Source organism: Fukomys damarensis, unplaced genomic scaffold (assembly GCF_012274545.1).
Source record: "Fukomys damarensis isolate Sample0158 unplaced genomic scaffold, DMR_v1.0_HiC HiC_scaffold_22, whole genome shotgun sequence".
Lineage (NCBI taxonomy): Eukaryota > Metazoa > Chordata > Mammalia > Rodentia > Bathyergidae > Fukomys > Fukomys damarensis.
Window position 1 is genome coordinate 56,412 of NW_022900934.1, and position 13,957 is coordinate 70,368.

Below are 13,957 nucleotides of genomic sequence, written 5' to 3' on the forward strand. Positions count from 1 at the left end.
ACTTGGCATTGTACAGAAATGGACAACCATATTGGTCTAGAAATGTTAATTTATTTTTATTTTTTATTTATTTTTTTCCCTGTGCACAGGGGTAACACATAGTACTAAATATGTAAGGTCATATCTAAGTGGGTTTGATTACAGAAACTAATAAAGTATTCTCTAAATAATGAAAAAATAATAAGATAAAACTATAAGAGCGAGAAGCAATTTAAATATGTTCAGGGACCATTTTCATCTCCAGAATTAAGGATTATTTTGATGTTACATCATTGCCTTTTCTCTTTTACTTTCCTTTTTAGCTTTATTTTAGGATTCCCTATTTTTAATGTTCATACAGAGATTTCTTTAACTGAAATACCGAATAGTTTCTTTGGTGTGAAAAACTATAATAGTACACAGGATCCTAATGAGACAATTAATAATGTGAAATAGGAAGTAAAGGGCTAACGGTGTAGGGAAAGTGGGAAGGGAGGGGGAGAGGTAATAAGGGAGAGGAAAAAAATATGAGAAACTGAAAAAATGGAAATAAAGTGTTTGTAAATGGGGAAGGGAGGAGGGGGTGAAGGGAGGGCAGGGACAAGGGGGAAAATGAGAATCAAGACCTGTCATGTAAAGGTACAGAATCCCAATGATGAACGTAATTGTATTGTATACCTAGATTGTACCAATAACCTCAATAAAAAGAAAAAAAAGAATGAGCTACATAGCATGCACACAGGCTATTAACAGCTTATATTAGTGTGGAACACTTACAGTTTATATACCAATACTGATACATTACTATTTGTTCAATTCCAGTTTACATTAGGGTTTCTTAATGTTCTTGATGCTGAACATTCTGTGGGTTTTAACAAATATATAATGTTGTGTTCACCATTATAATACTATACAGAATTATTTCACCTAGAAATCCTCTGTGGTTCACCTGTTCATTCCCCTCCCCAGCCCACCTCCAATCTCTAAACTTTTTACTAATTATACAGTTTTTATTTTTCCATAATGTCATTCAATGCAATTATACAAAATGTGCAGGGGGTAACCCAATGGGCCCCTCAACTATCTGCCCAAACTTTCTGTAAACGTAAAACTGCTCTCAAAAATAAAGTTTATTGCTGTTTTAAGTGAAAATTTTTCCCAGACATCTAAATTAAGCAGCAGACCTACACAACATGAAATGTTAAAAGAATTTCTTCAGGCAGAAGGCAAATGATAACAGATGGAAATATGGATTGTACACGTAGATGGAGATGCCTTCTTACATAAATGTGTGACGGACACTGCAGTTGCATGAGCCAACACATAAAACACACACATTTTAGTGCATCTGAGCCCTGGCCCAGGACACCACTTACTTTATTTACATCTGTGTTGTGACTATTCTTACAATAGCCAAGCATTGCTTCACAGTTACAATAATGGAAAAATGTTCTTATTTTCCAAGAGTTTTAAAATCCACACCCTATTCTTAAAATAAAGCTTCCTGTCCAAACACAAGGCAGTAACTGCTGTGGCCCTGCCCTGCTCAAGATTTGGTGGTGGCAAGAAGGCTGCACTGGGGCAGACTGAAGGAGGGGGTAAGACAGGCTCCACGGATGATGCACTGGCTTGCTCCCCTGTGCTCCACAGGAAGCACTGCCCAAAGTCCTTCTCACTTCTATTTGCCAAGAAAGTGGATGAACATGTAGTCAGTGTCCCTCCAGCAGCCACAACTTGTCCTCAGGCCCCATGCATGTTCCTTTAGTTGACATCTTCTCTGGGTGTTCTTTGCCTCCAGTCTCCGTGTTCTGGCTTCTGCCATTTCTTCCCACAGGCATCAAACACTGCTTGGCTCTATCAGTGCCCAAGTGGAGGTGGGCGGTACCGTTCTAAGGAAGGAAGAACCTTACATCTCAGCTGCGGGCCGGTCTGTGCACCGCTGAGGCCACAGGAATAAGATCCAGAAACTGCCACTAGGTGTCACCACTGCATAGCTGCCAAACTGGACGAACTAGATCACCTGGAAGGGAAAAAAGTACTCTCTCCTTTTAAGCCTTTTGTAACCACAGAATGTAAATAACTGTCTTCAGACAGGTGCCAAGCTTTCTCTGCTGTTCACACAACACAGTCACAGCACGGCAATGCTCATCCAGAAATACTGGTGAGATCAAATGTACAGAATGGTTGAGAAGGGGTTCTTAAAAATATGTTCTCATCTTAAACCACTTTAATAAAAAGTTAACCATGCATGGGCACCAGAAAGGAGTCTGAGAGGGTCAGCTATGTCCCCTGAGCTGGCCTGTGTAGGAGCGGGAGACCTTGCTGACGTAGGTGTTACACCAGGCCCCAAGACTGTTAGGACCTAGAAGAGGAACTGCTCTGAGGAGTGACATTTCTTAGGAGGTAGAACCCAAGGTCTCAATGACACTGCTCCCACTGGAAAGATCTTGAATCCCTCCCCCTGCCCCAGCTCACTGTCTCTTGTAAAGCTTGGCCAAGTTTGGCCTCGGAGAAGTATGGGGCCATGCCAGAAACTACTGACTGCAGCTGGCCTGGCTTGCAGAAGCTTGTAGCAACAGATGAATTCACTCTCTGGGTGCAAGTGGGTGGCATCCAGACTTATGAGTACAGATGTGAAGGCCTCAGCTAGTGACTGCAGCTCTTGGCAGCTGCTGTGGCCAGACATTGAGGCTGGCTCTCAGCTGAGCACGGTGGCCATCACAGATTGGAAGTGCAGAGAAAGGAAGGCAGACGTGAGGGTGTTCATAGGGTGTTAGAGGTAGAGGTGACCTGGGCGCATTGCCTGTCTGTGGGGGTGCCAGACACTGGGAGAAACACTGAGCTGCAGATCTTAAAAGGCTAGCTCCAAGCTGGCTCCTCCTAGGCAGCCCAGTGCTAGGGTCTGTGTGAAGAGATGCTCTGTCCCAGCACCACTCAGATGTCCCCAGTGAATCAAGGCCAGCCCTGAAGCCCCGTGACTTCTCTCTATGTACTCTTCCCCCCATGTACTCAGTACTGTATGTGGTTTGCCTACAAGGGTCGATCCTGCTCTGGATCCAGGGGTACAGGGTTAGTGCAATAGGACCTTGGCCTCAGGGACCTTAAGGCAACAATAAGCCAGAAAACAAGTTGGTAAGGTCACCCTACTGCTCACATCCCAGAATTTCACATTTCACTGTTGGAGTCTGGCTGTGCCTGAGCCCTGCTTACCCTTCACTCCTCCCCTGTGCTCTGGCCCTGCCCTGGCCCACCCCACCCCCCAATTTTCTCTTCTCACAGCAGCCTCCCTTGCCCTGCCCTGGATACCCATGGCGCTGGCCCTCACTTCCCTCAGATCCAATGAAAATCCACTAGGGAGCATTCCCTGGCCATCCTCTGGACTTTTTCTATAACACTTCTCACCCAATGTGTTGATCTCCAGATGGGCTGGAAAAACTGTCTCCAGCCAGCCCCACCTGTCCCGAGGAATGGTCAGAGCAACCAAATGCAAGGACATTCGCCTGGCCTCCTTACCAACTCTACTAAGCAGGGGCAATCCAACTGTGAGTTCTGGCTCTTCCTGAGGCCCAGGGCCTCTGCTGGCCTAGGAACCAGTTCCTTTTCCTCTGGCTCCTCAGACACCCCCTGGGTCTAACTGGTGAGGGGATCCAGCAGATACAGCACCATGCCCTCCTTCTGGAGAGTCAGAACCTAGGGGCACCCCCATGTGGCAACTGAGGCACTAGCCCTGGAGTCAGGGGCCAATGCATAAACCCTTTCAGCACAACAACCCTCTGTGCGATCTACAGCAGCCTCCTGGGCCTCAGTTTCCCCATCTGTATGAAGAGGGCAATCCTACCGTCTGCTCCACAGGAGGATTAGAGATGAAAAAAGGACTCAGGATCAAATAATTCTTATTTCTCTCCTTTGTCTACTCAGAGCTGAGAAGCCAGGTCAGGCTTCTATATAGGTTGGGAGCTGGGGCAGCTGTCACAAAGCCATTCTAGGTTCAGTGCCTTGTAGGGTCTCAGATTAGCAGCCTGTAGTTGAGGGTCCTGAGCAGTGGACCCTGGGGTCACAGGTGGAACTGAGAAGCATGTATGCTTGGTTTTTACAATTTGGTGGGTGGGTATTAAGTGACTCTTCTTCATCTTTAGTCCTAGACATTACTAAATTTATCTGCTATTTTGACAACTTCTACTGAGAGAATTGTAGCAGAATTAAAGATAAGGAAAACACTTTAGACAGAGTGTAAAAGAAACAGGGAAAAGTGTTTAATGTGTGACATAGGAAAAGACTTCATAAACAAATCCTCAGTAGCACAGGAACTAGCAGAAAGAATCAGCAACTGGTATCTCATCACATTGAAAAGCTCCTGCACTGCAAAAGAAACCACCAACAGAGCTAAAAGACAACCTACAATGTGGGAAAAAAATTTTACCAGCTGCTCCTCAGACAAAAGACTATTATCTAGAATATATAAAGAACTCAAACAAATCAGGCCCCCAAATATAAAGACCCAATTCAAAAATGGGCATCTGAAACAAACAGACATTTCTCAGACAAAGAAGTAAAAGCAGCAAATAAATATATGAAAAAATGTTGCACATCACTCGTCATTCGAGAGATGCAGATGAAAACAACACTGAGATTCTACCTCACCCCAGAAAAAAATGGCTGCTATCAAGAAATCAACCAATAAAAGGGGGCTGGGGATTTAGCTCAGTGGTTCTACTGCCTGCCTCACAAGTGCAAGGACTCAAGTTCGATCTCTGGTACCAAAAAAAAAAGAAAAAGAAAAAAAAGAAAAAGAAATCAAACAATAACAAATGTTGGTGGGGTTGTAGGGAGAAAGGAATCCTCCTCCATTGTTGGCGGGAATGCAGAGTAGTGAAACCACTGTGGAAATCAATATGGAGATACCTCAAATAACTAGGATTAGAGGTTCCATCTGACCCAGCCATCCCTCTGCTGGGTGTCTTTCCAAAAGAATTAAAAGAATCATACCACAGTGATATATGCACACCCATGTTTATAGCGGCACAGTTTGTAATAGCTAAAATTTGGAAATAGCCCAATTGCCCATCAGTTGGAGTCTGGATAAAGGAGATGTGTTTTTTCTATAAAATGGAACACCAGCTGGGGATTTAGCTCAGTGGTTCTGCTGCCTGCATGGCAAGCACAAGGACCCCAGTTCAATCCCCGGTACCAAAATAAATAAATAAATAAGAAAATAAAGTGGAATACTATTCAGCCATAAAGAATAAGAAACTAGAGTCATTCATAGGAAAATGGATGCATATTAAGGCCATACTCTTAAGTGAAATAAATAAGACACACGTGTAAATACCAAATAGTTTCTCTAGTGTGAAAAACTAAAAGTGTAAATAAGATCCAAATTGTATAACTGATAATGTGAAATAGGAAGAAAAGGGCTAAAGGTGTAAAGGAAGTGACAAGGGTAGGGGAAAAGAAATAAGGGACAAGAAAAAGTATGAGAAAAAGAAAAAATGGAAACAAAGTCTTTGTAAATAGGGGAGGGTGGAGGGGGTGAAGGGAGGACAGGGTTATGGGGAAAAAATGAGAACCAAGACCTGTCATGTACAAAAGGTACAAGTTCCCAATGACGAATGTAACTGTATTTTATACTTTAAAAGTACCAATAAATTCAATAAGATTTTTTTTTAAATAAAAAGTTTTAAAAGTGTCTGATGTGGCAGAAAGTACCCATGGAGCAGGGATGAGTAGGTTTAAAGAGGGGCATTCACTGACAGGTGCTGGAGAGGTAGGTGCACTTTCCTATTTGGATTTTTCTTCCTAGGGTCCCTTGAACATAGCAAAGCTGTGCAGGCTCCCCTGCCCCCTGCAAAGTCCTTAACCCGTGGAGTTGTGGGTGTTCCAGCCTGGCTATTCAGGCTCCTCCAATCTCAGGGAAGTCCAGGTGTACCCCTCAAGGTCTGCACAGGCAGATAAGATTCCAGGACTATTGACAGCCTTCAGGTGCCAAAACCAGCCCAAGCAGACACCTTAGCCAAGCTGTTACTGCATTTACTGGGAAAAGCTTCCCTGGAGTTTAGGAGAGTCTCTGGATTTACATGGTGGGCAGGGCGCAGCCCATGCCCTCATACACATATCCCTGCACTGCTTTCCACAGGACCCCATAACCACCCATTTTTCCTCCATACCAATTGGGGCTGCTCCCCAGCTGGCCTATTCAGGTGGCGTACACCACCAGGTTGGCAATCCATGTAGGCAAAGTTGTATGGCCATGAGACCTCCAGCTGGGGCTTGATGCCTTGCTGGCCCAAGAAGGGCCAGGCTGGGAGGAGCCAGTGGCTGTTTGGCCACCAAGCTACATGCCTCCAGGCATCCAAAGAGAACTGCAGGAGGTTCCAGAGCTGGGAAAGGTAGGCTTGGGGGATATTGTGGAGTTTTCTACATATAGCAGACATCATTAGGAATATAGAGAAGAAGGCCAAGTTGTGGGCTTGGGCAGCCCTCCAGCAGCACCAAGGGGCAGCTGTGGAGAGAGATAGGGAAGCACAGAAATTGAGGAGGCAAGGCCAAGCTTTAGATGAACCAGCACTCATGGAGACTTGCACACTGCAGACACAGAGGAAAGTGTTGAGGCAAGGACAGTGGGAGCAGCCAGGAGCAGGACAGGGTAGGCTTGAGGCAAGGGCCTGACCCCAGTAGCCTGGAACACAGTTCTGCCAAGGGTCAGGGGCCCAGAACTTGCCCAAGTCACCCACAATTATAACAAGCCCCTGTGTGCTTTCTTGTTTTAGCCTGACTTGCACTTTGTAAAGATGAGGACTGAAGCTCTGTTGCAAAACCCATATTCCACCTCCTTATGAGTGGAGTAAATGGACTGGCTGGCATAGGGCACAGAGTCTGTGACCCCTAGAGAGCATTGCCACCTCTGTGGTGAGGTCCACATCAGCTGACAGTCAGGAAGTTCTCTGTATCCGTGCTTAAATAGTCTTTAAGGGGCCACAAGGAGCTAACAGGAGAGCCTTACCTGAACTTCACAGGATGACGCAAACCACAAGGAGCTGGCTTCCCCTCTGCATGGTGAGGTGATCTCATGCTCATCACCTTGAAGCACAACACCCAAGTAAAGAAAGTAGAAATGCACATGTCTACCTGAGCACCCCCACACATACACCTAATTACAGATCTTAAAGAATAAATTGGCAGGCAGGGGGAGATAGAATTCAAAAGCCAAACAATGTACAGATGCAAGAACAATAGCCCAGTAGACCCAAAACACTGTATTCTAGCAAGAGTGTAGGAAGCTCAGAAGCAACACAGTCCATAATCCAGAACCTCCAAGAACTGGCAGCACAAGGTTCTGCTGGTGATGGACAAATGTTGGGACAAAGACAACTGGTGGAAAGAACTTTCAGAAGCTGGTAGACACTCCAGATCCTTGCCCTGACTCTGGGACCCAACAGAACACTTATCTCTTTCTGGAGATAGCCTTGTGTTTTATTCTCTGTAAAGGGCCAAGGAAAGGGTCTGCAGGCAGGGAGAGAAGGTCAAGCTGTGGGTAGTGGTCCCAGTGCAATAGTAAATCTGGAGGGAGCATATACCAGAGACTGCAAGACACTCTTCCCTGGCTCCCAGAAGGTTGTGGGCCAGCTAGCCCCTCCACACAGAAGAAAGCATCTTCTCATAGATGACCAGGTCACATCGCTGTCATCTGTGGGATCGTGCAGCTGTCCAACATCATGGGAACAGCCACAGTCCCACCTTATATCCCAACTCTACAGAGCTACTTGCAAGCCCAGGCCTGACGCATCCAGTGAACTTAACCTCAGAAGCCCAGGAATCATGGTGAATGAAGGATAAGTATGTTTATCTGAAAGGCGTGAAGGACTCAGAACCTCAAACCTAGTATCTCCTAGAACTCTGGAGTTAGGGAAACAGAGTGTGGGAAATCCAAAGGTCATATAGGATCAAAGTAGTCTCCTTAGCACATGAGGCTCTTTAAAAACCAAAGGTCCTCCACCCCAGGCATCCCCTCCCCAGCATCCCTCAGATCTTCAGCAGAACCCTTCTGCCCCTGCCCACTCTGCCACCGCCCTCAGTGCTATCCTTTGTCATTGCTATCCTTGGGTCTGAGGAGAGGAGCTGGGCTGGGCCAGGACTCAGTTTGGAACCCGCCCATACCGGGTCCTGCTCTTTCCTCACTTGCTAACCAGTCCCCTGCTTATAGGCAGAGATCTCTACTAGGATGTGACCCCTAGACCCCCATCCCCACTTCCAAAGTCCTCCACGGCCTCACTGCACACTCAGCCGCAGCTATTGAGCTCCCTCTAGGGTCTTCTTCCCACCCACACCACGTCCACAACTCTGTAGGCCAGCTAGAAGCTGCACAGAAGGCAAAGGCAGATGAATCATTAGATCCCAACAGAGCTTGCTGGTGATGAGGACTAAACATCTGCACCTCACACACCCTTCACACATCAGTGGTTCTCACTGTCACTGCTCTTGGGAGTTATCTGGAAACTTTTTAAATGAGCCCTGTATCCTTGCCTGGGTGTCATTAGGAATAGGCTCTGGTTTGAGGGGACTAGGCTAGCTGGCTCCCCCAATGTGTGGTATTTGAAGATAAGAATGGACAAGAGGTCTGATAGACATTCAACAGTCAGAAGAGCAAAGACCATGGACAGAGGTGGAGGCGGGACTAAAGTACTGAGCCATGGCTGACTGCTCTCACATGGACACAGGCTCAGTGGTGTCTCATTCCTCCACAGTGCTAGCCTCTGCTCCTCACCTCCACCAGGCAACCAAGGCAGGGCCCCAGCAGCTCCCCCTTGTTCCTTGTCCCCAGAAAGGGCTGCCATAGCCCAAACTCTCTTACCAACTCTCATGCCCCCAGAATTCCTTCACCTCAGCTTGCAGCAGAAACACTGAGTCAGCCTTCCAGACCCAGGCCTACACCCCAGCACCTGCCATACTGATGTGAAGGGTTAGGTGCAACCCAAGACCATGGGTCCCGTGTCCCCAGTAGGGTCAAAGCTGTATGACCCTCTAGTATGTGCTGGTACATGCTTTACCCTCTGTGGACACAGCAAATCCTGTCTGACTGGAACAAAGATGAGAAATGAAGTCCAGAATTCTAAGAATTTATCACTGAAGACAGGTCTGGTGTCTGCATGCCCGGAGGAAGCTCTGTGTCTGCCCTGAGGGTCAGATTCCCAGAAAGGTCATGTGGACAGTTCAGTTTAGGTTGAATGTGACTAGACCCTCAAATTAAGTCTGTCCCTGGGAGGCCTGACACAGAAGTGTTAACAGTGAAGAGTTACCTCTGCAAAACCAAAGAGCCAACGCACCTTAGCTTAAACAAAGAAGAAAGAGAATGGGTTGGGAGAGTGAAAGGGGAAAGGGAACGAAAAGTGGAGGAAGGGCCAGGGATTAGCTCAGTGGTTCCACTACCTGCCATGCAAGTGTATGGTTCCATGTTCGATCTGTTACAAGAAAAAAAAATCAAGGAGGAGACGAGGAAGAAAAGAAGGAGAAGGAAAAAGGACTCCATCGCCTCAAGTACCTGGGAAGTCCATAGTACCCTGTCTTTAAGCGCAGCTGAATCCAGACACTCTGAGATGGTCATCAAATGCTCCCTCCTTTTCCTTCTGCCTCATTTCCCAGCACCGTTTCCCTCCAGAATGTCTGAATTATCACTTACTTAAGGCTGGAGAAATGGTGCAGCAGCATTGCATATCCCTGTCTAACAAACCCAGCAGGAAGACTTTTCTCCTGACCCTAAAACTCCTGGGAAGAACTCCGATTTGTACATGCCTGCTTTCATGGGATGAGGCAGGGTACAGTGACTGAGACTTTATAGAACATACCTAAGGGAAGGTAGTTCCAGAAGGAGATATTAGCTGAGCTGACCTGGGGCAGGGGCACCTGTGTTATCTGGGATAGGACAGCCCTCCCATCCTGACCACCATCCGCATATTCCCAGGAGGCCAAGGAGCAAACCATAGCACCAACTCACAGTCAGGTTTTTTATTAGGAAATCACCCTCCAAACACAAATGAAGTGCTGTGGGTCCAGTGCGTTTCCTGAGGAAGGAGGGTCACAGTATCAGGGCTGCCAGGGGCCCAACACAGTGCAGCCCCTGAGTTTGGGTCACTGTTTGGAGCTGGCTGTAGCCAGCATGCCCAAACAGCAACGAGACTCAGCCAGACAACCGCCACAAACATAACACGAGAAACACGCAGGAGCACACACAGCTGCGCTACACTTAAATAATAATAAATACATAATTCCACTTGCTGTTGTGCCTGAAACAAAGGAACCCAAAAAGGAAAAAGAAAACCAAAACAGCTTTCTCTTCATCGGACCAAGGGGAAGGAAAAAAATCCCCAAATTATCAAAATTCCTTGGTTACAAAATACTTTTTTAAAAATTCCATTATTAAAAGAATAAATAACAAAATATATAAAAAATAACTTGGTTGCATCAAAATTATAACTAGAAGTTATACAAGATTTTTTGTGGCCTATCTTATAGTCAAATAGTTACTTTTGCTTTGATTTCCCTTATTTCACTCTTATGGTGCCCTAGAGTGGGGGTCTAGTTGACATCATAAAAATTAATAAATAAAAATGTTAAATAAATAGCAAACATTAACATAAGAGGGTGTGAATATAAATACTTACATCTTGACAAAATTAAATAATTTACAGAATAATTAAACTAACTACTTTCAATGTCTTCCAGGAAGTGCAATTTCTCTACTTTTAAATACTAATTCATAATTGCAGTCACAGTTGACTTGGACTCTATTTACACTGTAGGAACACTGTGTTTTTAACACATTAAGTTAAAATTTACCTTTTCTTTTGCATCTTGAGTGATCTAAACAGAAGTGAAGCCTCAGCAGTCTCCCATGAGGAATTCACCCTGACCTCGCTGACACTGTCCTCACCTTTGACACAGAACAAGCCCGGCCACAACCAGGACAGGGCAGCTCGGTGGCCTGGGTGGACCTGGGCTTGAAGCTTGCAGCCCGGGAGGGAACCCAGGCCACACAAGTCTGCGCAGCCTCACAGCTGCAGCCGCCCCAGATAAGAGGCTGATTTTCAGGGGCCTCGCAGGTTAAAATCCCTGGAGCTGATTGGGCTGAGTGTTTGCCAGCTGTGGATCTGTCTCTGGAAGGCCTACTCCTAATTTTGCCTCTGAAATAGCTTTGTCTCACCCTAACACAAAGCTGAAGTAAATGAAAACAGAAAACACACTTGCCACATGGGCCTTACTGAGCACAGACACAGGACCTGGGGCATGTCCTCCAAGTGGAGATCCCTACAGAGCCTGTGGCTGCCCTCCCAGCCTCAACAAACAAAGAAATACTGTGGTTGCAAAACTCCAAAACTTCCCTGAGAACCTTGTCCATGAGCTTCCACTGGAGACTTTGAGCTGCTCTTCAGATATTTTTCAGAAAACAAAAATAAATCACTTTGTAATACTTCGGTGTCCCAGACACTCGTATGAGACCTGGGCCTGATGGGTCATCACGAGAGACACTAATTTCCAGGCACCCTTTGGATGAACCTGCCTGAGGCCACACCCCGCCTGCCAACCAGAAGTCCCTGTGAGTTAGGGATCCTCGAAGTATGCAACAAAGCGAGGGAGGTAAACGCGGGAGCCAGGCGGGTCCTTCACAGTGCATCTCATTCTAGACCTGGATGCCCCTCACGGCCTGCTTTATGGTCTCCAGGAGGCCCTTGTTCTCGGGGTTCTGGTAGCAGTCCCGGTTGGAGTACATGTCGGTGAGGGTGCTCACATAGGCATCAAAATTCTGTTCACATATTGGCTCCTAGGAAACAGAGCCAGATTAGTAAGCCCTGCCCATGCAGTGGGCTGCAGTAAGGGGAAACCCAGTAGGGAAACATCAACCTCCATCCCCACTCCACCCCACGATGAGCAGTGCAGGCAGCTGCCCCAACTCCTTCCACCAAATGCCCATAGACATTTCTATCTGCAACACTCCCAGGAACCAACTCACTGCCACCAAAGCCAACCTGCTTGGATTCATGAGCTACTCAGGCGGCTCGCACCCCTGTGGCAAACAGCCACCAGGCTGGTCAGAGCACAGGGAACCTCCACAAATGGCAAAGGTCTCATCCATCGAGACCCAGAAGCAGAGGTAAAAGGTGCACCTGTCCTCCCTGCCCTCCAAAGAATCCCCAGAGCAGGTTCCTACCATGTGTGGAAGGCGAATATTGGCGAGACTTTGGATGAGAGCCTGGCTCAGCCCAGACAGCTCCAGAAACAAGGCTTCATTCTGTTCCTCGATGAGTTTGTTCTCTTCCTCGATGTTCTTCAGGTTCTTCTCCATGGAGGAGATCTAGGTCAGAGATAGGTGATAAGGGCCACCTTCCTTTGGCCCTGTCCTACTGGGCACGCCCCTGTCACACTTCATATCTCTCTGGAAGAGGAGAGAGCCCGGGGATGGGGCGAGAGGCAGGGACCTGCCTCCCTACGGGATCCCTGCCTGAAGGGGAGGACCTGGCAGTGCGCTGGCCTTGGCGTAAAAGAAACAACATCCTCTGGAAATAGCCTGAACCCTAGGAAGACCAGAACAGATTCAGTGACTGCTCCAGAGGCCATGGCCATGACCTGCTGCGTGTCATCCATCCTATGGGCAAAGTGAGGGTGCAGACTGACTCTGTGGCACCCTGAGCTCAATTCCAGCCCATACCAGCTGTAATTTTGTTCCTGTGTGTAGGATGGGAACAGTTACACCCACCTTGAAAGTACAGGCTTCCCCTCACCAAAAAGATCAACAAACTGCTTCCCTAGGCTCCTAAGTACATGCTCTCCAGGCCATGCACAGGAAAGCCTCTTCCACACTGTGTCCTATCCTTGAGTACAAGGTTGTACTGCCCTGAGGTTTCTGGTGTTACGGACAGCTCCCAGTCTGACTGTGTATCTACAAGGAACCGTGGGGCAGAGGCTGAGCTCACATGACAGCAATATGTGGCACTAGGAAGAAATGGTGAGTTCTTTTAGGTGGTTACGGGAGAAGGAACAGTGTGTGACAAACATACTTCTGTCATCTGGTACAAGCCTGTAGCTTTAAAGCACTGTGGGAGGGGTGCCTTCTCCTTGCCTTGACCCATCTGCAGCTACTATTACTCACCAAACTCCCTCAAAAAGGTAGCAAAGGCCTTCCGAAGGGATACTAGGGAAAGGTATCAATCTGTCATTTAAAGGGTAGCTTTGGTTTAGTTTGGATTGGTTTAGTTTGGTTTTGAGACAGTCTTCCTGTGTTGCCCAGACTGACCTTAAAACTGTGAGTTCATATGAACTAAGGGAAGCTGGGACAGAATAGCTGGGACTACAGGTATCATACTCAACTCAAAAGTCGGTTCTGGCAGATAGAGAAAGGAGAGGGGCTGTCCCACTGACCCTGATAAGGGCCCTGGGGACTCTGACAGGGAAGGAGAACAGAACCACATTTACACATGCTGTGTCTCCCACCCAGAGATGTCACTAGGGGACAGGGAGGGCATGTCACTGTTATTGTCACTTCCTGTGGACCGTTATTGTCACTGTGTACTCTAGCATCCTTCCTGAGCTTCATGTGCAATATATTTTTATCCAGGCTCTTGAGCATCAGTAGATAGGGTAAGCCTGTTTGCTGAGGAGAAAGTGCAGAGTAGCACATGGGCCTGGTACCTAGCCAACATCTGCTGCCTCTGAGTATTGGTCACCTTCTATCCCTGTGGCCCTCCTCTAGCCACTAGGGGGCACTATTCCCAGGCCATCAGCTCTCTTTTTGCTCCCAATCAGCAGCCAGAGGCTGGAGCATGTTTTTGTTTTCAAAGTAAAGCCTTTCCTGCTTCCTTTCTTATGACAAATGCTCCTTCTGGGGGAAATATTACTCATGCATTTAAGTAATGCATGACCCTGTCACTGAGCCACAGCTGTGCTCATGCCACACATGCTACAGCTGGGAGTTGGTGCAAAATCTTTCCTC

General features: G+C 47.1%; 1 protein-coding gene across 7 annotated transcripts in view; it reads right to left on the reverse strand.

Moving 5' to 3' along the window:
* Positions 1–10,360: 10,360 nt before the first annotated feature.
* Myt1 (myelin transcription factor 1) overlaps positions 10,361–13,957 on the reverse strand; it is a 111,417-nt gene continuing 107,820 nt past the window's right edge. For all 7 annotated transcript variants that reach the window (XM_010633417.2, XM_010633420.2, XM_033767201.1 and 4 more), the window contains 2 exons: positions 12,179–12,322; positions 10,361–11,791 (listed from right to left, as the gene is read on the reverse strand). In XM_010633417.2, coding sequence (XP_010631719.1) covers positions 11,651–11,791; positions 12,179–12,322 — 285 coding nt within the window. In that variant the 3' untranslated portion in view covers positions 10,361–11,650. The remainder of the gene's footprint in view (positions 11,792–12,178; positions 12,323–13,957) is intronic.